Source organism: Bos javanicus, chromosome 20, assembly GCF_032452875.1.
Source record: "Bos javanicus breed banteng chromosome 20, ARS-OSU_banteng_1.0, whole genome shotgun sequence".
Taxonomy (NCBI): Eukaryota; Metazoa; Chordata; class Mammalia; order Artiodactyla; family Bovidae; genus Bos; species Bos javanicus.
In genome coordinates, this window is record NC_083887.1 from 61,989,588 (window position 1) to 62,014,505 (window position 24,918).

At 46.0% G+C, this 24,918-nt stretch overlaps 1 protein-coding gene across 2 annotated transcripts in view; it reads left to right on the forward strand.

Moving 5' to 3' along the window:
- CTNND2 (catenin delta 2) overlaps positions 1-24,386 on the forward strand; it is a 1,100,621-nt gene extending 1,076,235 nt beyond the window's left edge. For both annotated transcript variants that reach the window (XM_061393866.1, XM_061393867.1), the window contains 4 exons: positions 7,010-7,136; positions 11,308-11,439; positions 17,724-17,797; positions 23,231-24,386. In XM_061393866.1, coding sequence (XP_061249850.1) covers positions 7,010-7,136; positions 11,308-11,439; positions 17,724-17,797; positions 23,231-23,491 — 594 coding nt within the window. In that variant the 3' untranslated portion in view covers positions 23,492-24,386. The remainder of the gene's footprint in view (positions 1-7,009; positions 7,137-11,307; positions 11,440-17,723; positions 17,798-23,230) is intronic.
- The last annotated feature ends 532 nt before the right edge of the window (positions 24,387-24,918 follow it).

Here is a 24,918-nt window from a genome sequence, read left to right on the forward strand (position 1 = left end):
ACTTTCTGGACCATTGAAAGTAATGATGTGGATGAGAGCAGCTTTGGGGAATAAAACAGTTTCATAAAGAAACACACCAGGAACTCTCACACAGAAGCTGAAAGGGGTGGAAGGACAGTGAAAGGGTAAGATAAAGAAAATCAGATTATTTCTGGTGGCAATTTAAAGTTCAATGACTTTGAACCCGTCTTCTCTTTTGGATTTCTATCTCTATATACTTGGAACAATTTAACAACCTCCAGTTTTAAGTTTAATGTGTTAAAAATAAAAACCAATTTGAGGTGCGGCTCTCGTATCACATTTTTGACAGCTTGGCTGGGTCTTGAGCTGAAGGGCACGACTTGGCGGTCATTCTGCTGGAGGTGAAAGACAGACGTGAAAAGAGTTCTTTATCATCAATATTAAGGATTAACGGCCCGGCCCTGGTTACTACGGTGGTTCTTCGTTCTGTTTCCTTCCCTGAACTTTCTTATCTAAGCCAAAGGGATGGTATGAAGGGGAACTCTGGTGAAGTACCCAATAGAATTTGGGGCACAGCCTCTGGTCTACAGAGAGTTAAAACATTAAAAAGAAAACATAGTCATCAAAGAGGCAAATAGTGATTCAAAGCCTGTGTGCCCAAGTTGTGTGTGTTTCTGTAAACCCCTTTCAAGCCTTTCTGAATGACAGTGGGAAGTCAGCAAATCATAAACTGATTGCAGGCTGGCTAAACAGCAAGGATGTCCAAGGCTAGTTGGATAAAAAAAAATATTAGCTCAGAATAACTTTCTCAAAGAAGATATGTCTTCGTGTTCCTTATTCTTTAGAAAGAAAAATGTATATTTTTTTTCAGTTGAATAACTAAAAATTTCATGCAGTAAAAGATGTGCAGGGCCATGAGATCTACCCTCCAGGAAATTATTCAGCATCACTAAGACGAGTGTTGATTTCATCTGTGCCCTGGTCTCTAGCATCCGAGGCTACACCTTTCCATGGTGTGTGGAAGGATGTGCCTTCAGAATTAAAGCTGAGATCCCCTCTGCGTTTTGGTAACTGTAGCGAAATTGGAGGTCTTTGTTTTTGTCATCACACGTTTCACTCTGCATCAGTGGATGAGCGGAAGTTGGAGATGGAGCGTAACCAGGTCACCTTCCTAGCATCCCAGGGGCTCGCAGCTGTGGCTCAGACACTGCTGTAACCCAGAGCCTTCACTGGGTTTCCACTTTGTGCTGTTCCTCAGGTTCCTGCCTCCCACCTTCATTCAAAGTTTCTGTGCTCAGATGTGCGCTGGCCTTACACAAAGGTGTCTGGCTGGTTGGAGCCCGGCCGGGGGCGGGGCATTCTAGGCGCCTCTGACACCCTCCCTATCACCGCCGAGTGTCCACCGCTCCCACTGCCCACAGACAAGTCACCTGCACGGCTCATCTCTGTCACGTGTCTGCATTCTCAGAAGTGGGTCTCATGAAAGATTTGAAAGCTTTTTTTGGTGCTTTTTTTACCCCTTCCTCCTTCATAAGCAGGTCTTTTTTTTTTTTTTTTTTTTATTACAGCCCCTTTCCTGACACTTCCAGAGATGTAAATACTTAGCTGGTCTCAATGGAATCTGTGCTGTGCAAACTAAGTCGCTTCAGTCGTGTCCAACTCTCTGTGACCCATGGACTGCAGCCCACCAGGCTCCTCTGTCCATGGGATTCTCCAGGCAAGAATACTGGAGTGGGTTGCTCCAGAGGATCTTCCCAACCTAAGGATCGAACCCATGTCTCTTACACCTCCTGCATTGGCAGGAAGGTTCTTTATCACTAGCGCCCCCTGGGAAGCATCATTAACTCTGAACTGTTGCGCAAAACATCTGTACTTACCTGTGTGAGAGGGAGATGCCGAGCAATAGAGTGATACTGCCCAAGTCAAACCAGACTAGAACTGGGCCACGTTTATCCCTGATGTCTCCATAGGTTTTAGAACAGATCAGATATTAGCCAGTATTCTTATTATGAAGTACTGTGCCCCCCTTTCATGGTATATGGAGTATCATTAGTTACTCATGACCAAAGAAGCCAAGGTTTTGATTAAAGCAATTTCCTGAGCCACAACCTAGAACACTCCGCGCACACACACAGTACATCGTCTTTGAAATTGCAGGTGGACTCCGCGGGAGAGGGAGAGGGTGGGAAGATTTGGGAGAATGACATTGAAACATGTATAATATCATATATGAAATGAGTCGCCAGTCCAGGTTCGATGCACGATACTGGATGCTTGGGGCTGGTGCACTGGGACGACCCAGAGGGATGGTACGGGGAGGGAGGAGAGAGGGGGTTCAGGATGGGGAACACGTGTATACCTGTGGTGGATTCCTGTTGATATATGGCAAAACCAATACAATATTGTAAAGTTAAAAAATAAAATAAAAAATTAAAAAAGAAAAAAGAAATTGCAGGTGAGACAAACGTAAAATAATCTGCCTCAATTGGGACCTATTTAAGGACATTTGCTGCCAACAAAGCATTCCCCTCAAAAGAAAGGAATATCTTTTTAAAACAAATTTGTAAGTTGTTCCCGTATGTGAGCAATGGGTCCATTCCCTTCTGAAATATTTTACGTGCTTCTGTAACACGCTCCTTCCTTTCCTCCCTATCCCACCCCACCCCCTGAGAATTTAAGAGGAATGCCCCGAATTCCTGCGGAGACAGCACATTTTCTTCTCCTACCTGGACACCTGCCTCTTCCCATGGCTCCCACCCTCCCTGTGATGGTTTTAGCTGTTTGCCCCTGTACACTTCTTACCTTGGTCACCACCAACTGCCCAAGACTGCTGGGTCGGCTGTCACTTCTAGACTCATCTCACTCAGAGGCTCTAAACAGCCAGCCGTCTGCCCTGGCATTCCCCCTTCCTCCTTCCCACCTCCCGTCCTTTTGCCCTTGAACCCATGGTCTGCTGTCAGTAGGACCCCCCTATATCCAATACCCATGCATACGTGCATGCTAAGTCCCTTCGGTTGTGTCTGACTCTTTGTGACCCTATGGACTGTAGCCTGCCAGGCTCCTCTGTCCATGGGATTCTCCAGGCAAGAATACTGGAGTGGATTGCCATGCCCTCCTCCAGGGGATCTTCTGAATCCAGGAATCAAACTCATGTTTCTTATGTCTCTTTATGGATTGCTCTTTCCAGAAAGTTCTCTGCCTTCCATCAAGGAAACCCCCAGCACTTGTGAAGTGCCCCGACCCTCTGAAGATCCTCACTCCACTGACTAGTGTGCATTCGCCAATCTCCACTTTCCTCGCCACCCAGCTTAGATTCCAAGAGCTTCCATGACCTGCCCTTTGCATCTCTTTGTCCCTGTCTCCTTCCAGGTCAGTCTCCTGACCACCCCCATCCAATTCCATCTCCTCACACCTGCTCTGGGGCAGCCGAATGTGGCTGGAGAGAAAACACACCACCCTGGGTGAAGGAGTCATCCCATATCCATGAATTCACTGCCACCAGCCTCAAGTTCCATCTCAGCTTCCAGCCACTGGACCACCTGGCGAGGGTCAACCTGCTCCCTGCTTACCTTGAGAACCATCTCACATGTCTCTTCTTCCTCTCTTCCTTCCTCTTCCCTACCTTCCCGTCTCTTCTTCCATCCTCTAAACTCCAACTGTTCCTCACTCTGAGCAGATGACCTTGCTTCTCATCCCGACCCCGCCCCTTCAGGAAATGTCAGAAAACAAGACCCTCCTTTTCTTAAGAACTATTTCCCTTCTCTCCTGCATCCCAGGTTTTTCCTCCTCTGTGTCGAGACATTCCCATCAGCATGTGAAACACTGCAGTCTCCTCCAGGGGGTATATTAAAGCATCTCTGAGCTGCTCTAGCTCTTCAAGCCCCATTTCTCTGCTCCCTGTAATAGTCAGTCTTTGCCAAAGGCTGTCTGTACTCACCATTTCTCTTTCATCAATTCTCACTATCTTTTGAGCCCACCTGAGTTAAGAGATTTACCAGCTAGACCAAAGAAAGTTCTTTTGTTTTGGTCATGCTGACTTCCGTCTTCCCAAGCTCAGAGGTACGTTTTTGGTCCCTGTTTCCTGATCTTGCCTGACATCACAGCCTTCTAGCTCCGCTCCCAGCTCATCCTGGCCCTCCCGGTGCCCTCTGTGCCAACTCAGTATTGCAGTGCCCCAGCCCTGTGCCCTCTGCTTTGCTCTCTTTGCACTCACATGCAAGGCTTCCATCTTCTCTCTTAACTTTATATGATATCTGTATACAGAACTCCAAAATTTTGCCTCAGGTCTGACATCACTCCTGAAATTCCAGGTTTCCGCTTCTGCTTTATTCTCTTTTCTGTCGTGTCCCGCAGGCATCTCGAACTCGGCACGTCCCAGATGGCATTATTGATCTCACCTCCTAAAGCCACTCCCTTTCCACTGGCCCTTGTCTCAGTGCATGGCATCGCCAGCCCCATTGTTCACACCAGCAGCATCAAGGTCATTTATCTCTTCCATACCCGCCTACAATGCAGGAGACCCAGATTCAATCTTTGGGTTGGGAAGATCCCCTGGAGAAGACAATGGCAACTCACTCCAGTATTCTTGCCTGAAGAATCCCATGGATAGAGAAGCCTGGTGGGCTACAGTGCATGGAGTTGCAAAGAGTCGGACACAACTGAGCGACTAACATACACACACACACACACACATTTCTAGTAGCCCAGTAGCCCAGGCATCAGCAGATCCTCCCACCATTGATGCCAGACCAGCCCCTAGCTCACCACTAGCCCCCAGTCAGGCCAGGTTCATCTCTCCTTGACTGTTGTGGAAAAGCTCCTTATCTTATCTCCCTGTTGCTACTTGACTCTCCCCAGACTGCCCTGACACCCATAAGGTATCCTATTTCCTGATTGCCTCCTGCTCACTCCCCTTCCATCACAGAGACTTTCTCTTCCCCTCACAGCAGCCCAGACCTTTCCCACCCCAGGACCTTCGTCTCTGCTCCTCTCTTGGCTTGGAAACCCCAGCCTGTGTCTTCAGTGTCTGGCTTCTCGCCATCGGCCAGGTCCCTGCTCCCTTGTTGACTATTCCTGGAGTACTTGGCCAACCACAAGCTTTTCCTGTCTTTCAGATGAGTTTATTGGGTCAGTCTTTTGGCTTCCACACCTAGGTGTTACCATGTGATATTGGTCTTTCTCTGTCTGACGTGACTTAGTGTGAGATTCCCTAGGCCCATCTATGTTGCTGCGAATCACCTTACTTCATCCCTTTTTATGGCTGAGCAGTACTCCATTGCATCAGTGTTTATAACCACATCTTCTTTATCCATTCACCTGCGATGGACACTGAGGTTGCTTCCATGTCTTGGCTGTTGTGAACAGTGCTGCCGTGAACCCGAGGTGCAGGTATCTTTTCAAATTAGAGTTTGTATGTTTTCAGTGTGTCACATTGTAGTATTACCATGAGTTTTCACTTGTTTACAGTTTGACTTTGGGTGGCCCATTGACTCTCTAAAGCTCAGATTCTTCCTCTGTAAAATGGAGATGATAATAGCATCTAACCCATGAGACTGTTGAGAAAATCTTGTCGTGGAGTAAACAGCTTTTAAAATAGCATACTTCTAATTTTGGCTTTATCCTACCAGTCAAATAGAGCAATAATGAGAATTACATAAAGAAAGACACAAACATTGAAATGAGTATAAATTCTATTCTTGGTTAGCTTTCATCTGATTATGTTTGCAATGATTCCTTATAGAGAATTGAGTCCCTAAGAAAAGTCAGGGGGGAAAAAAACCAAAAGAGTTGAAAATGGTTGTGTCTGTTAAGCAGAAGTTAAGAGTGGGAAAGGTATCTGTTTTTCTTTGATAATGCCAGTACTGTTTGACATCTTGCTTTGATAAAAACTGAACTTGAATTAAAAAAGAAAAAAAATGAAAGAAAAAAGAAATACTGTAACATCTTAACAGGAGTTCTCAGGGGAAGAAGAGAGAGTGGAACTGTTGGTTATTTTTATTTTCTTCTTTGTGCTTTCTAAATACAAAATGATCCATGATGTACTTATTTAGTTTTCATAATGAAAAATGGTATATATGCTTTTCCTATAGTAACCAGATGTTGGAAGGTAAATGGAGAATTAATTGATAGGAGAAAGAAATGGCAACCCACTTCAGTTTTCTTGCCTGGAAAATTCTATGGACAGAGGAGCCTGGCAGTCCATGGAGTCGCAAAGTCAGAAACAACTGAGTGACTAAGCACATTTTTAATATGCTCTAATAATTCCTGGGAGCAATTCAGAGAACACAGCAACCTAGGTGTGATTACTCAGCACCAGTCATGCTGAAGGCCTTGAGCTGGTGGGAATGTGGGAATGTGGGCAGAAAAGAGGCTCAAAACAGTGTAAGGGAGATGAACCGAAAGAGACAGTGGTCCTCGGCAGTCTGATCACTAACAGATTGGTCCCAAGAACAAAAGAGTAAAGACTTGGGAAAACTTTAAAGCTGAAAAGAGGGCCAGACAGAGCTGGAGCCAGGAAGGTAAAACGTTGTTTCAGGGTCATTCTGAGCGTCCTATGTGTCTGCGTGCTAAGTCGCTTCAGTCGTGTCCAACTCTTTACGACCCTGTGGACAGTAGCCTGCCAAGCTCCCCAGTCCATGGGATTCTCCAGGCAAGAATGCTTGAGTGGGTTGCCATGCCCTCCTCCAGGGGATCTTCCCAAATCAGGATCAAACCCGTGTCTCTCATGTCACCTGCATTGGCAGGTGGGTTTTTACCACTCACACCACCTGGGAAGCGCCTCTGAGCATCCTATTTTCATTTAAATACAATCTTCAGGCCAAAGCAGAGTTGCAAAGGGATTGCTTATTCCACACCTGGAAAGGAAAGCCAGCGCTTAGGGTAGGCCCTCCCAGCGTCAGGGTGATAGAGAAGCAGAAATCTGAGATCTGCTCTGACAGACTGGAGAAACGTTTCGCAAAGTCGAATGCTCTGAACGCCCGGTGTCAGGAGGTGAGGAATCGCCGTGCCTTCCCCACGTGATGGGTGCGTGCTGTGCTGTCTGTTGCAGGACGGATGGTCACAGTATCACTTCGTAGCCTCATCTTCAACCATCGAGAGGGATCGGCAAAGACCCTACTCCTCGTCCCGCACGCCCTCCATCTCCCCCGTGCGCGTGTCCCCCAACAACCGCTCAGGTAAGAGGGTCCGGGGGCCAGCTATCTGCTTCTCTTGGATCCAAGCCCCTTAGCTGACCCCGCAGACTGGAGGGAGGGCCATCCCGACTGGGACATTTGCTAGAAATGTGAAATGCATCTGTTTTCTTTCTATAGCAGGGGTAACTCTGTGTTCTATATGCACAAACTCAGAACAGACATCTTTCTCATAGAGTTCTACAAATCTCTAAGAGGTGTCATAGGCATGAAATACACATCCTGGACCTGCATTCAGGGAGGAATAAGAATAAATAGAACCACTGAGTGTTTGCAGGTCAGGCTTTTCCATAGACATTTTTCCAACTTCAGGTAGTTTAAGTTGTATTTTATTGATTGTAATTGGGATACAAAGTAGGAGAAAGAAGGTGTGCTCTTCCCTCCTTGAGAATGACATGCATTGGAGAGCTATCGTTCCAGCTTTCATTACTGTTCTATACCTGATTTGGTTTTTATTATTACCTGTAAACCAGCAGATAAGTCATTTGCATATTCATATTACAACCAACCATGACTTTTAAAACATTCAATTTAATTTTTTCTAATTTTGTTTCATTCTTTTACAAAAAATTTTATTGAAATATATTTGGTATGCAATACTATATGTTACTGGTGTACAATATAGTGATTCACAATTTTTAAACATTATGCTCCATTTATATTATTGTACAATATTAGCTATATTCCCTGCATTGTACAATATATCCTTCTAGCTCATTTTATACAAAATAATTTATACCTTCTAACCCCCCTACTTCTAGATTGCCCCTGCCTTTGTCTCATTTTTATTGCTTAACTTGGGAACTAGCTTTTCTTATCTACTTGTAAAGACACCTTATTTTTAAACCCTTTTTCAATCACTTATGTAATGCCAAAGATTAAAGAACTCATTGAAGGAAAAATATGAACATATTGCTTAGTATATAAAGGCATAGAGTTTATTGTTGGTTTATTCTAGCATGCAGTGAATAATTGTACTCACACATGCAGGTATATAAGCCTTTATTTAACAAAAGTTTTTCCTTGCCCTTCACTGCCCTCCTCCTGCCAAAGAAACTATATTTTCTGGAACCACATCTCAAAGGACACAGTACAGAGTGCCCTCGGCAGGGTGTCCCCTCTGCCCGTGAGCACGTTTGTCATGAAACTTTACATCATGCTTTACTATCAGAGCAGTGGGGAAAATCAGAAATGAATGGGGACTATTTGATTGGAATAAATTACCTTCTCCCAGCCCCTTGAAAGCTTTTATTTTTAGTGCTGTGTTATTGCTTGTAACATTTAGCTTCACACTGAACAAGACTTAGGATACCCCGTGTAATTCAAGAAAGTGCCACTTGCCTCAGAAGCATGGAGGTGGCCTTTTACACATCATATTTTCATAATTCTTAAAAAGATAAGAAGATCAAACCAGTCAATCCTAATTCAGGGAATCAACCCTGAATATTCACTGGAAGGATTGATGCTGAAGCTGACGCTCCAGTCCTTTGGTCACTTGATGCAAAGAGCTAACTCATCAGAAAAGACCCTGATGCTGGGAAAGATTGAGGGCAGGAGGAGAAGGGGATGACAGACAATGAGATGGTAGGATGGCATCACTGACTCGATGGACATGAGTTTGAGCAAACTCAGGGAGATAGTGATGGACAGGGAAGCCTAGCATACTGCAGTCCATGGGGTCATGAAGAGTCAGACACGACTGAGCAACTGAGCAACAACAAATAGGTAAAGAGCAGTGAGTCTGGGAAGCTCAAGGATGGTATTTCTAAGAGCTCTAATTATGAAGAACCAGTCCGTGTTAGGAAGATGGAATCATATAATAAATTGGAAGGTGCCCAGGAAGAAAAGCACTGCCTTTCAGAATGCCAGCATCCCAAGGATGCAGCCAAAGTCCCGCCTGGTAGTCCCCTGGCACAGCACATCGAAGGCACCCAATAAACACTCATGGGCATGATTTGATTTTTCCAGGAGCATCATCCTGGATTACCGGAGACTCGGACCACTGTGTGTGAGGTCTCAGGAGATAATTACACACTTGCATAGTTTCGTAATGCCCACCATCTGTGCAATATTAGATTCTCATTTTAAAAGCTTTGTTCAAGAGGCTCCAAAATATTGTCCCTTCGTGATTGTTGGCAGTGACTCATAAAAGGCCAATCTTTATGCAGTAGACCTGGGAACAGAGGAGCAAGAGCAGGAAGGGACCCTCCCAGGAGAGGAAGATGGAGAGAGAAGAGAGAAGAGAGGGCAGGGGTGGAAGGGGTGAGCAAGACACAGTAGCCTGGGTGCTGAGGATGTGCAGAAACTGGACCCAGAGCCCGGTTGAGATGTGTGGAACAGTTGCAAGTTTCTTCCCTGGTTTCCCACTGGATTTACACCCAGATATTCTGATCCAATTCACTTGGGGAGAGGAACCAGGTGTAGCATCCATGTATTTTTGAGTATTTCAGGTAATTAATTCTTATGGGTAGCCAGGATTAGAAACCTCTAAGAGTTTCAAGAGCTGAGCAGTAAGCCTTGATTTTATTTGAAGGTCTGAGAGGTGGGTAGGGGGCCTTTCAGAAAAGGATGGGTAAAGGCCCCTTTTGTTAACTTCCCATCACTGGGCTGAGACATCCACTGAGCCTCTCCCTCTTATTTATTCTGGCTTTATTTCCTGACCTGATGAAGAGCTCCTCAAGTTTAGAAAGTGGGCCGTGACTCGTGTTTCTGTCCCCGGTGTCTGGCATGGGGCTTTGAACATAGAAGATACTAAGTTCAGTGAAAGCAATCAAGTGGCTCAGGGAAGAAGCAGGCCCAGTGGGCTGGACCTGGGGGACCCTACAAAGGATGTAGAATCAAAAGTGGGAGGGTAAACTGAGGCTTGACTGGGGAGGGGCTTGGACACCAGTGAGAGAAAGAGAGATTTATCCTAAAAGCCAGAGCTCCCCAGAGATTCCCTAGCCTTAATAATCACCAAGTGTACTTACTAAATATGGGTTCCTAGGCCCATATACTGAAAATTCAGATTCAGAATTTCAGGGATCTGGTTTTAGGGTCCCCAGGTTCTCAGGTGAGTGTCAAGGTTAAACAAGTTTCTGAAGCACTGCCCTCAGACATGGAAGATGGGGCTGACTCCATGCCTGCACTCTAGTGAGATGCAGTTGACTAAGCTTGGGATGCAAGTGGCCTCACTGAGGAGCATGGAGACCAATCCTGAGGTCAGCCTGTAAGATGTGCACATAATGGCTGCCTTAGCACCAGTACACTCACTTAACCTCCACTTCACATTGCTTAGTTGCTCCCACTCCACCTAATTTTTTTAAAAAACGAAACTTCTTTTTGTTTGTTTCCTTTAGTCCAGGTTAATCTTTTCCTCTGTTCTGGGACCAGTTTGTTAAACCCAGGGAGGTCTAATTGCAACCTGTCATTTTAGAAATGAAGACCCAAAGGGTTGATAGGGCTCAGTTTCCAGGTCTGACAGGCAGATAATATCAAGGGTGCAAAGTGTGTGTGCAAGAGTGTTGAGGGCATTTGAAATGGAGCAAGGACACTCATCAGAAGACAGGCGCCCTCCTCATACTGTGCCCCCAGCCAGCTCTGCAGGTTGATGGAGAGGATCTTGGAGGTGGGACTACACTGGCCCCACAGATAGCCTCTGCCTTCCTTTACAGCCATTTCTGCGTGACTCAGAATTTAAGCAAAACTCATCTGATTTAATCAGAGATTCTCAAATATCAGTCATCACTCTTCTGAAACACATCTAGTTTTTTAAAAGGAAGGAAGAAGAAAAGAAAGGAGAGAAAGGGAAAGAAAAGAGAAAAGAAAGAAAAAGAAACCAAGACAGATCTCATTCTTAAAACTGTCCCATACACCTTGAGCAGGTCACAGCCCCACGAGGGTGTCTCTCTCGGGAAGATGCTCCCAGGATATAGTATTTAGTTCCCTGCCTCCAAGTTGCATGGCCCCTTAACTAGAAAGCACTGCGTGACATGGAATAAGGGGAGGTGGAAAGAGAAGAGTCAAAAGAACAAAAATAAAAATCAATGACAGGTCCGTGTACACATACTGACCTGTGCTGAGCCTGGTGCCTTTATGATTTCACGTGTTTGTGTGAGAAGCTGTACGTGCTGTGGGATGACACGCAGAAAGTGACCCTTTCGATTTCTTTATGTAGCAAGTGCCCCAGCTTCACCTCGGGAAATGATCAGCCTCAAAGAAAGGAAGACAGACTATGAGTCCACTGGCAGCAACGCCACTTACCATGGAACTAAAGGAGAGCACACTTCCAGGAAAGATACCATGACAGGTGAGCCCAGCTGTGCGAGTCTGCTCTGAGGAGCTGGTGATGGGACTCGGGGCAGGCCAGAGGGTGGGGGCATCAGACTTCAGCTCAGCAGCTCGGCAGGACGTGAGAGCGCGACAGCCAAGATTCCCAGGGACTGGCAATGAGGTGACGCCGGGGGTATAGACATGGAGCATCTTGTTCCTGGAGGAGCTGGGAGAATCCTCGGTCTTTCTTCCCCTGTCCCTTTCCTTCTCACTTTCCCAAATTGTGCTGTTTTTGTTGTCTAGTCACTAAGTCGGGTCTGACTCTTTTGCGACCCCCATGGACTGTATAACCCACCAGGCTCCTCTGTCCATGGGATTTCCCAGGCAGGAATACTGGATTTGGTTCCCACTTCCTTCTCCATTGTCCAGCTCATGATATTCTCTCAAATTAGAGAAGGAGATCACTATAGATTTTTTTCCCAGTTGGCATAACCCAAGATGGTGGTCAAGCTTTGCCCATTAGGAGTGAGGAAGAGAGAGGGGGTGGAGAAAGGAGGGGAGGGGAGATGGGAGGGGAAGGGATGGGAGAGAAGCAACAGAAGAGGAACTCAGGGAAACCCCCAGAACTGCTGTTGAGACATTTTCCCCTCTTGACATGAAACCAACCTCTTAACATGGCGAACTCCCAAGAAGGTTCGTGAGAACCACTGACCTCAGTTTCCCTTCAGGAGGCATTGATCTGTCATGCCCTTCATCCTTCACTCCCCCAGTCACACCCATTGGCTCATCAGCTGGGACTCTGCAGAGGCCAAAATTGGTACCATCTACCCCGCCCATCCAAGCCAGCCTGCCTAGTGACCAGCCTTGATCTCAGCCCTCCTCCTATTCTGTAGTTTCCTTGGCTCGGGCTCCATGTCCACGTTCATTGTCTCCGCCAGCCTCCCCACACACCTACCTCCCACCCCGGGTTTGCCCCTCCTCTGGGAGCAGGACTTGCCATATTGATGTGTGTGCATGTGTTGTGTGTGTGTGTGTGTGTGTGTGTGTGTGTGTGTGTGGCAGGGGTAGGGGGTGGGTATATGCCTCGAAAGCAGAGCTGCCAGAACCATCGGGATCTCTTCTAACCCAGGATCCCACAACCTTTTCCAAGCGGATGTGGAGATGGGCCCCTCCTGAAAATAGACCATAAGGACTTCAACAGAACAGGCCAGATTAGGGCATTCATAAAACTGGGGTACCAAGGTGCAGCCCTAAACAGACACTGACCCCCGCCTTATCCGAAGACTCCTAAGAGTTTGAGCTGCGATTCCTTGATATTATTTAGGTGTAGAGCTGCAGGGAAGCAGAACAGACAAATTGGATGATTTATTAACTTGTCTTCTGGATCCAGGGCGTCTAAGATGAATTTTTCTAATGGGAAGTGTATTTACCCCAGAGGCAGTGTTTTTCCTTAGCAACTCTACCCGGCTGCCAAACGAAAAGCATCACAAACAGATGCTTGTGGTCCCCATCCTCAGCTCAGCGCTCTGCCTCCGTGTAACACCAGGGAACACCCCACCCTCATGCCTGAAACATCTCCTGAGTGGGGGAACTGAGCGCACTGCAGAGGACGTGCCTTTTTTTTGGCCATGGCATGTGAGATCTTACCTTTCCCCCTAGATATCGAACCTCTGCGCCCTGCAGTGGAAGCATGGAGTCTTACCCACTGGGCCACAAGGGAAGTCCAGCGTAGGCCGTACCTTTTGATTCTCATTCCCTGGTTCATTTATCCCCTAAGTGTTGCCCCCTGTGGCAGATGAGCATAAACAAAGGAGCTTATGAATCCGAATGCTGAGCAGCTGAGAATCTATTCTGTACTGATTACTCCAGAGCAGTGGAGTGAAATTCACCTGAGCCTTCTTTTTTGATTATTATTGCCCCAGGTAGCCACATCACCATTAGGCAGGGATGAAAAATTGAGACTATAATTATGAGAATAATTGTGAAATCAACTGCTTTGTTGTTATTTAAGTTGACCTTTTCTCTTTAACTCTCTCACCCAGTAGAATCGTTCAAAAGGTTTTTCAATGTGGGTGTGTTTTCGTTGAAATAGTTCCAGTGGTACATGATCATTTCCTGCAGACATCAGAGAATAAGAAATAAAATCTAACATATTTCTAGATGTTTAATCTTCCTAGAAAATGGCAGGAACCTTGAAAACTCCAGTATTGAGATAGATGTCATTTTTCAAACTTATTTAGAGGCCTCAACACTTTTCTCTATACTTAAAAATGCAGTTCAACACTCTACTATCAGTCTTGCAGCAGGCCTAGAAGTACAAGAGATCATCACTGAATAATATATTTCTACAAGAAGGCGCCCTTTAAGCCAACAAGTCCTGCATAAAGTTAGTTGTTACCACTAAGACGTTGATGGTGACAGTGGGGTGATGATGGTCGTGGTGCTGGTGATGGAGGAGGTGGGGGTATTAGGAGTAAGGGTGTTGGCGATCATGGTGGTGGTAGTGAGATTGGAGGGTGTGTTTGCCCTCTTTTATGGGCTTCCCTGGCAGCTCAGCTGGTAAAGAATCCACCTCCAATGCAGGAGACCCCGGTTCGATTCCTGGGTTGGGAAAATCCCCTGGAGAAGGAATAGGCTACCCACTCCAGTATTCTTGGGCTTCCCTTGTGGCTCAGATGGTAAAGAATCCTCCTACAATGTGGGAGGACCTGGGTTCAATCCCTGGGTTGGGAAGATCCCCTGGAGAAGGGAAAGGCTACCCACTCCAGTATCCTTTCCCTGGGGTCAACACAACTGAGTCTTTCACTTTCACATGTTGGTATGAACAAGTCCCCAGCCGAGCTGGGCAGGCATCAGCATTCCATGTAGGAATGCAAATGATGAATTGCCAACCTCTGCTCTGCTTCCCTTTAGCAAATACCCATCATTTCAGTGTTTACTTGCAGATCAGACTTCTTAGAACTTCCATATCGAACGCAGTACTTTTTCTTCTTCCCCAATAAATCTAGGGGGCATTCAAAGTTCAGTGCATTGAAAAAATATCTGAAAACCTCCCATCTTCCTTATTTCTCAGGCATCACAAAACATCCTAGACCATTCCCCCACTTGCTGTGGGAAAACCATGGGAAGCTTCACCCTCAAAATGCAGCATGTAAAAGCTTTAAAGTGAAAAGCAGTTTCTTGCCTGGGTTATCATCCCCTCTCCTGAGCTCTCAGAAATGCAGATCCATCTGGGTTTTTATTCCAGGCTCCCCCCGCCCCAACCTTCTCTGTATTCATTTTCTGGCTTAGGGGGCGTCTCATTTCTCTCCTGTTTATCTGCCACTGAAGGGCCCTTGGAAAGCCAAAGTCAGCTGTTCACTCAGGCATGCAGAACTGTTATAGCTATTTCTCGCGGTCATGATTCCCTGGGAGCATTATGTGTTCAAAAGCACACATCGGAGGAGGGCTGTGTGATCCCAGCAGCTGCACAGCCTGACTTCAGAATTCACCTGTGGATTTTGCCCTCCCACCTGAGCTCCCCAAATACCTTAGCATCCAATGGTCGATCCCGTTTTGTCAACGTCTCTGTTTCTATCATGCCTTTAAAGCCATTCTAATCTTCAGTACGTTGATTCAGTTGGAAGTTGGTGGTGGTGGTGGTTTAGTCGCTAAGTCACTCTTGTGACCCCATGGACTGTAGCCTGTCAGGTTCCTCTGTCCATGGGGATTCTCCAGGCAAGAATACTGGAGTGGGTTGCCATTTCCTTCTCCAGGGGATCTTCCTGACCCAGGAATTGAACCCAGGTCTTCTGTATTGCAGGCAGATTCTTTACCAACTGAGCAAAATTGGGGCCTCTACAAAAAAATAAAGGTATTTTCCTACCAGTCTACTCCTTGCTCAGATGCATGAAGGGCAGATCACCCGGGAGAGACATGTGCTTCACATGTCCAGAGAGGCCACAAGTTCAGTGTCAGCTACGTGGTCTCCTTTAAACAGATGAAGTGAGCCAAAAAGCAGGAGAGGAACTTCCAGTAGAACATCTTTAGCTCAGAAGCCACAACAGGGAGAGAGACTGAGACTATGAGAATGCACATTCTGCCCCCCCACAAAAAATGCATTTTATTCTGAGTAACAGGAAAAAAAATTTCACCTTGTCCTTGAAGTGACATTTTCCATCAGCAGATGATAGCTCCAAAGGCAGATTTTTCTAAGGTTTACTCATTCGTTCATTAATTCACTCAGCAAATAAAGCACTCACTCTGTGAGCATGCCCTGAGCCCAGGCACTGTCCCAGAGGCTGGGGAGACCTAAAAAAGTGGCAGAACAGTTGGAGCTCTGTCCTCAAGGAACTTCTTGTCTCCTAGGTAAAGGGAAGTAATATACAAGGTAAACAATGGGACAAGCTTGTTAACAAGGTAATAGCAAACAGTGTTGGGTGTAATGGAGAAAATAAATGGGGTCATGAGACAGAGGGTGTCAAGTGGGCGGGGTTCCTTTAACTAACAAGGTCAAGGAGGAGTCCTTTGAGCTGAAACCTGAACACCAATAAAGAGAGGTAGTCCAGAGACTGGGGGATGTAAGTTCCAGGAGAAGGCTCAGGAAGACTAACATCTCGGATGCAAAATAAACTTGGATGCTCAGGCCAAGAAGGAGGGCCAGGGTAGCCCCCTGAACCAGGGAAGAAGGATGGGAAATGCTGCAGGAAATCAGGTGGGGTCCAGATCACACGGAGCTTCAGAGACAGTAATGGGAGCTCAGCTTTTACCATAATCACAGAGAGCAGGACACTGCAGTGACATAGTCCAATCTGTCTAACAAGATGATGGCTTAGCTGCTGGGACCAGAGTGGATGGAGGAGCCAATTAGGCAGAGTGGAAGCCAGGCTGCTGAGGAGGATGCTGTAGCAGTGGTCCAGGCAAGGGATGGTGGTTTCCATGGTAATGCAAAGACAGGAGCGATGGGCATTCAACCAGAGTCTCTCAGAGTGGCTTTAAAGTGGGAAATGGGCTGTCAGCTCCCACATTCTAAGCAGAATTTCCCAAGAAGAATTTTATTGCACAGCTATTATGTGCTTTTAGTAATAATCATGGGCGGAGTGATAGATTATGCTGACTTAGTGTCTAGAGTGACTGGTGTCTGTGAGAGAAGAGATGATGAGACATCCTATTTCGTGATCCCATAGATACTAGAAGCAAAAGGTAAGTTTTTTTCTTGATATCTTAAGTGTTTTATGGGCTTCCCTGGTGCCTCAGAGATAAAGAAGCCACCTGCCAATGCAGGAGAGGTGGGCTCGATGTCTGGGTTGGGAAAATCCCCTGGAGGAGGAAATGACAGGGTTCCCCCGGAGGAGGAAATGTCCATGAAATTTTGTCCATGGACAGGAATACAGGTATTCAGGTTTCAGCTCAAAGGTCTCCTCCTTGACCCTGTGTCTAGTATTGCCTGGAAATTTACATGGACTGAGCAGCCTATAGAATCCATGGGGTCACAAAATAATTGGGCACAACTTAGTGACAAAACACAACAAAAGTGTTTTATAGCCTGCTGACACTCGACAGACAGTGTTTTCCAGAGCTTTCTTAAACTGGGACCTTTTAGCAGCTATAACAGGGCATCTTTCCCTGGGCCCTTCCTTAGGGCCTGCTGCAGGCGTCTCAAGGGCCCCAGGTGAGGAAGCAGCCAGGTGGGCATCTTGCCCAGGTCTTTAGAAGCTGCTGGCAGCTGGAGGAGACCTTTCCCGCCTTTTGTCTAGACCACAGGCTGGTCACAAGCCAGGATGCGGGGCTTCCGTCTCTGCGTGGAACAGGACTCCAGCGCCGCGGATGTGCGGGGTCAAGGTGGGCGGGACTTCCTGCCTGTCCATCAGACCGCTGAGAAATAAACTGTCTCAGCGATGATCAGGCCCTTCTGTGAGCTCAAATTAGAAATTTCATTCTTGTCATTCTTCAGCTAAAAGCTAAGCGGCCGATCCAGATTCCTGCACGCTTCAGTGCAGGTGACAGGCTTTTATTATCTGCCGGTGTTCACCAAGAAAAAAAAAAAAAAAAGACCGCAGCACTGGCAAGATGACCATCTGTTTGCTGCGCCTGCCCTGACCCCGTCTCCAAGCTGAATGTTATTACAAGAGGCTGACAGGCTTTGGGGATTTTATATTAGTGCATAACTTCTTCTTTCTTAATATCGGTATGTAAAATGAAGTGTTCAGGGCGAAAGAATTTCTTCCATTCGGAATGGTCCATGTGACACCAAGCGTGGTCAGGGCAAAACCTGGCCTCGATAACCATCATTCCTCCTTTGAAGTCTTGCATTCTTTGCTAATACTTTTGTTTCCCTTTCAGCTCAAACTACTGGAATTTCAACTTTGTATAGGAATTCATATGGTGCGCCCGCTGAAGACATCAAACATAACCAGGTAAAGGAGAGGCAGCAAGTTGGTGTTCATTTCTCCCTTCGTCTCCTGTGAAATAGCTTGGAATCATAAAAGAGAAGTTAGCTTATATTTAACATGCATAAAAGGGCTTGCCAGGTGGCATAGTTGGTAAAGAGTCTGCCTGCCAGTGCAGGAGATGCAAGAGACATGGGTTCGATCCCTGAATCAGGAAGATGCCCTGGAGGAGGAAATCACAACCCACTCCAATATTCTTGCTGGGAAAATTCCATGGACAGAACAGCCTGGCAGGCTATAGTCCATGGGATCACAAAGAATCAGACATGACTGAAAAAAAAAAAAACAGAAAAAGAAAATAACGTCCCCCACTGCTCTCCACTCATGTGTGACTCCATATCCACGTGGGTGGTGGCAGTCAACAGAACAGCCTCGAATTTGAAAGCAGTCTTTATTTCACTACAACCCCATGCATTATCTGGTGGTAGAAAGCAGATTTTCCTACTGTGATGCAAAACCTGAAAGAAAGCCCCAAATGTACAAGTGTAAGATGCTGGTTACTAGACAGATTGTCTAATTACTAGGCGTGGATTAAGGCGCTCCTGTAACCCAGCCAGTTCTCCTTGGGAAGAAAGCATTCCTTGCACATGACAGTTACCAGTGAAATAGACACGTCAAGTTGAATGTGAGCAACTGAATGAAAGGCATTGTGTCTTGCCTCGCTGCACAGGCACGTGGGAGAACCAGCAGTATCAGCGTCACCTGGGAGCTTGTTGGGAACACAGAAGAGACACCTCTCTGGCCCCGTAACCGTCACGCATTCAGGGTCTTCTGCAGCGGAGTTGCATTTTAGCTAGGTGCCTAGGTGTTTTGCGTGGCTGTTCAAGTTTGAGGAGCCTTGGCTGGTAGACACTTAAGAATCTATCTGTGTTTGTGTGTGTGTGTGTTTTATTTAGCAAATATTTCTTGATGGCTCATTTTCTCTGTGGTTCTGTGGGAATTGTAAAAGCAGGAGGGCACCTCCTCTGCTCCTTTATTGAACGATAACTTCTCACTTGTCCTGCCCCATGGTGGTCATCACAGAAGGACTGATGGTCTTTATAGCTCTTGGCCACTGGCCATCATTGTCAGAGCTGCCTTCTGCTGAAGATCCACTCTCTTGCTCTGTGTCAGGAAGGTTGTACCAGAAAGATACACCTGGAAGCTGCTTGCTTGATCACTGTACCCAGATGAAAGGAGACATGGAAGGGAAATGTGCTGTTTTTGAACAGCTGGCACCACCTGAATGATCAAATACAACCAACATACTCCACAGTGAATGCATCTCATCAACCAATGGCCGTACCACTGGGCCAGTGAGCAGATTTGATCCCTTCAACCGCAGATGCCATCAGCCATCCTAGGTGATTCATTCACACAAGCTCTCAGAACTGCAGAACTCAACCCGAGAAGGGGTTGACATGGGCCGTTATGACCAATACAGATGAACTGAAGAAGGTAACTCCCCAAGATAAGAGACTAAAATGAGCTTCTGCTCCAGCCAAAAAGGTCCACCGTCCAGAGAGAACATAGCAACAAAAAGAAATTTGAAACATGTTGTGAAAAGGAAAAATGAAAGAAGCAGCCACAATGGAGGAGGGCTACAAGCCTTGTATGAAACTTTCCTAGAAGACCCCCCAGACGTTGGCCGTGCCTCCCCAGCCACTGAGACCAGCACAGAAAAGTCAGATCACTTCTTGGTCTCCTCTGTATACCGGCCTCCCTTCTTATGACAGGGTCTGGAGTCAATTCAGTGAGGCTAGCACCCTGAGGTGGGGGTCACCTCAGCTCAAGCAAGACTGTACCCCTCTCTCGGAGAGGATGTGGACCGTGGAGTCAGCCAGGCGTGCATTCAAATCCCAGCCCTGCCCCACCCCGAGCCGTGGCATCCTGAACACGCTTCTCAGCCTCTCTGACCTTCAGTTTCTTCACCTATAAAGTAGGGATTGGATGAAAGGATGGATGGGAAGAAAGGAGAGGAAGGAAAAGAGAAAAAAGGAAATGGAGGAAGGAAGGAAAGGAGGAAGTGAAGGAGGGAGGAAGAGAGGGAGAGACTGAGGGGAGAAGGGTTGAGGGAGAGAAGGAGGGAGATTAGACAGATGAAGAGGTGGGTGATAGATGGCCACATGGGCTTCCAGGTGGTGCTAGTGGCGAAGAACCACTTGCCAGCGCAGGAGACCCAGGAGACTTGAGTTCAGTCCCTGGGTGGGGAAGATTCCCCTGGAGGAGGGCATGGCAACCCACTCCAGTATTCTTGCCTGAGACTCCCATGGACACAGGAGCCTGGCAAGCTACAGTCCACAGCATCACAAAGAGTCAGACACAACTGAAGCAACTTCATACACACACACACACACATACACACACATGGATAAACAGAAGGATGGATAGATATAGACAGACATAAACATGCAATATGTATCTGTAATATACATACATAAATATGTGTATGTATATATATATACAAGATTAAATAAAGACAAATTTGTTTAATGTTGAATATAGTGCCCACTGAAGTAGAAACAGTAAGTCTTAGTTCTCTCCCCATGTACTTTTTCCAAACCTCCCAAATCTAACCCTGTGCGTGCTCCACACTTGGATAGCAACACTGCGTCAGAGTGGAAAAGTTCCACATGGCACCAGCTTTTCAAAGACCAGCAAAGGGCACCTTAGCCTAGCCCATGATCGGGAGCAGCTGGCCTCAGCAGCGTTTAATTGCAGATCCTGAAGTCCCCCTTCGTGCCCAGGCTCTCAGGCTGACACATGTCTGAGCTCTGTGGACTGTCACAGATGGGCAGGAACCTCATTCTTTCAGCTACCATGAACTGGAAGTGTGAGCCCTTTTGTATGGCAGCTGTGATGAAGTTCACCTCTCTGAAGAGCAGTTCTGCGACTCATTCATGTAAATCAATTACATATGAAAGAGGGAGTTTTGCTTACTTAAGAGAAGAATTATGGGCAGGTCATTAGAAGCATTCATTCACACACAACGTACTAATTACAAATCATTATCTATTAACGAAGACCAATGTCTAGAGGATGTTTCCATGCTGAGCCTTAGTTAAATTAGCAGGGAATTACCAGGGCCACTCCAAAGTGATCAAAGTGTTCTTCTTCAGGCAGGTTCCATCATTCCCACCAGACCTTCCCACACACACACACACACACACACACACACACACACACGCATCATTCCCTGTGGGTTTTGTGGATGCCCCTATGCAGCAACCCTGAGTATGGTCCTTGCCCCATGCCTTGAGGGTATCCTCATTGTTGGAGCTTAGGAAAGAACCCCAGAGCCACAGGAAGCCAGGGCTCCACCTGAAAGTGCTAATTACTGGCCTATGATCACTCTTTGTTTTACTGTCCTTTAAGCCAGGGGGGAGGGAGAGAACCAATTCCAGACTTCTCTGCTCTCAAAGCTCCTGTGATCCCTTTAGCCCCTCAAGGCCCCCTTGATCAGACAACAACCTGCAGCGGACAAGAGTGGAAATAGGGAGCACTGAGTGGGGCTGGAGGACATTGGTCATTTCTGAAGACCCCTGTCCCCCCAACCAAAGGCTTCATAATCCCATGTTATTCTCAAGCCCCATCAATTTTTTAAATTTATTTTTAATTGAAGGATAATTGCTTTACAAGATTGTGTGGATTCCTGTCACATATTCTTAAGTGAACCAAGTTAGGAAACATTTTGATCTTTCAGAGTGTAGACCAGGGATCTCATGTCCGATGATCTGAGGTGGAGCTTATGTAATAATAATAGAAAAAAGTGCACAATAAATATAAAGCATTTGAATCATCCTGAAAGCATCCTCCCCACTACATCTGTCTGTGGAAAAATTGTCTTCCATGAAATGGGTCCCTGATGCCACAAAGTTGGGGACTGCTGGTGTAAACTGTTTTGAATGGATTCCTTCTAAGGCTGTGGTACATCACTTGGGCAGGTGTAAAGGGATGGCCCTTTTAGCAAGAAGCTTCCATCCTCCAGAGAAGTACTGACCACAGCCCTCCAAGCTGGCAGGAAGATGCCCAAGTGACCCTGAGACCTTGTACATCTTCACTTTCTCTTCATCTGGGATTACAGCACTGAGGTGTGATGGAGAAAAATGCAGGGAAGATGAACAGAAACTATTTGTGTTCTGTGGAATCTAGGGTATACATCTTTAATTTAGAAAAGGTTAAGAGAGTCCCGGGGGCAGCAAAGAGATCAAAACAGTCAACCCTAAAGGAAATCAACCCTGAATCTTCTTTGGAAGGACCGATGCTAAAGCTGAAGCTCCAATACTTTGGCCACCTGATGCAAAGAGTCAACTCACTGGGGAAGACCCTGATGCTGGGAAACATTGAGGGCAGGAGAAGGAGGCGACAGAGGATGAGATGGTTGGATGGCATCACTGACTCAATGGACATGAGTTTGAGCACCCTCTGGGAGTTGGTGTTGGACAGAGAAGCCTGGTGTGGTGCAGTCCATGGAGTCGCAAAGAGGCAGGCACAACTGACTTAATGACTGAACAACAGGTGGTAAAATGATTCAACTGTCTTGGAAGTTTGGGCTGCATCTCAAAAACTTAAACATAGAATTGCCATCAGATCCAATAATTCTACTTCTTGGTACATTTTTTGCTGTTGATATTATGTGGTCAGCAAGTTGTGTCCAACTCTTTTACATTACCCCGCCAGAAATTGAAAACAGAGAGCCAAACAAATCCTAGTGCTTCCGTGTTAATAGCAGCATTATTCAAAAAGTAGAAATCATGATTGTCATCTATGGATGAATACATGAACAAACACAGAATCTGCATACAATATTATTGAGTCTTAAAGAGCAAGAAAGTTCTGTCACTTGCAGCAACATGGATTAACCTTGAGGACATTATATTAACGATAACTTTGAGGAGGTTAAGTGAAAGAAGCCAAACACAAAAGGACAACTACTGTATTATTCCAATTATATGGGGTATGTAGACTAGTCAAATTCACAGAGATGGAAAGTATCAATAGAATGGTGATTGCCATGAGCTAAGAAAAGGGGAGATGGGGACTTAAGCTGAATGGATATAAGTTTTTGTTTGCAGTGATGAAAAAGTTCTGAAAACATTTGGTATTGACGGTGGCCCAGGCAACTTAAGTACTTAATGCCACCGAGTTATACACAACATGATGAACATGGTGACTTTTATGTTATGTGTACTTTGCCAGAATAGTAGTTTTATAAAAAGGTTATTTGGAATGACAGCATGTGGACTCAGGAGCCAACTGTGAAACAGAAAGTCAGTCAGGGAAGTGCAGTCCTGGCATCTGACCACATGGAGGACGCTCAGAGCCTTGACTTTGAGGGAGGGTCAAGGGCGTCGGCTGTGGGGGTCAAGGGCGGGTCAAGGGCAAACGCGCTAACCCAGGTGGTTCTCCTTTCCTGGGCAGGTTTCAGCACAGCCAGCCCCACAGGAGCCCAGCAGAAAAGACTACGAGACCTACCAGCCGTTTCCGAATTCCACGAGAAACTACGACGAGTCCTTCTTCGAGGACCAGGTCCACCACCGCCCTCCCGCCAGCGAGTATGCCATGCACCTGGGGCTCAAGTCCACCGGCAACTACGTCGACTTCTACTCGGCCGCCCGACCCTACAGCGAACTGAACTATGAAACGAGCCACTACCCGGCCTCCCCCGACTCCTGGGTGTGAGGCGGGCACCCCGGGAACCGTGCATGTGCATGCAGACCACAGACATTGCTATTTTTTTTCCCCCCTGCAAATTTAGTTTGTTAAAGCCTGTTCCATAGGAAGGCTGGGATACCCAGGAAGGAAACATTTAAGAGCTATTTTAGAAAGCTCCATGAACGTTCACTTGAAAGTCAGTAGAAAGTGATCCTCAATCTGACATCGGGCTACACCTTTCTAGTTCGGGCTGTAGAGTCTTAAAAAGTGCTTTCCACGGGATGTGGCCGAAGGCAGCACGGGAGGCAGTCGGGGTGACGGGGCACGAAGGTTATAAGCACAGAGGCGGTGACATAGTTCACACACTTTAGAGGGACGGCTTGTCACGCTTTGTTTACTCTCTCCATCCGTTGTGATTCTAGGCTTCAAGTTGCATTGGGGTTCCTCTGTACAGCAAGACGTTTCTTGCCTTTTGTTAATGCATTGTTGTAAAGTATTCGATGTACATTACAGATTAAAGAAGACAAGAGCATTGTGTATATTACACCAATGCCTCGGCGACTCCTCATCAATGGTTCTAAATATTGCTTCAATTTCAAACTTTTGAAAGATGTATGGATTTCCAGTTTTTCTTTTTTCTTCCTCCCAGTAAAGTTTTAACAGGGAAAAAAAAATGGGGGAAAAAAAGGAATATTTAGCAGTATTGTTCGTTCTGATATGTGAATTTGTTTGTGGCAACTAAACAAGGCATTCAGCAGTTTCTGACAATTAACATCCATCATTCCACACTCCTTGTCAACAAAGTGCTTTTTCACTGCCTAAAATTTTAGATGTAGATATTTGAAATAGATTTTTTCATTTATACCAGTTTTCTTTATGATGATACAGTGTTAAAAGAAAATAAATTACAATTGATCTGTCATCCATATTTGCTAAGAATGTCTATTTCCAAGGACCTATCTGACAAAAATACACATTCTTGCTTGTGTGTCTGCGTGTGTGGGTGTGTGTCCACGTATGTACAAAAATGACCCGTGTGAGATTTTATTTTGATAGAAGCAATTTCATTTGCTATTCATCTTGTACAAACTTTGTTTTTGCTTTTTAGTATAAATGTACATCAGTTTGTTCCTTCTGTACTCTATCTCTCTGACCATCTAGTGACTCAGGATATTAAGCCAGTGGAAGTAAAGTTATAGGATTTTCACATATTCACACGTTCTTGGATACCAAGCCTTTCTACGTGCCCATCTCCTTTCATGTTTAATGCCCTCAGAACATGATAAAACCATGGCCAACTCAATAATTTCACTTTGGGGCCAATTACTTGAAATATCCACGGAAAATGTAAACTGCTCGCCTTATTTCCCCCTGAAACTTTTTTGTTCGTGTGGCAGGGAGCAGTAGACAATTACGGATTTAGATGATTAAAAGCAAACTTGAAGCTAATGGTA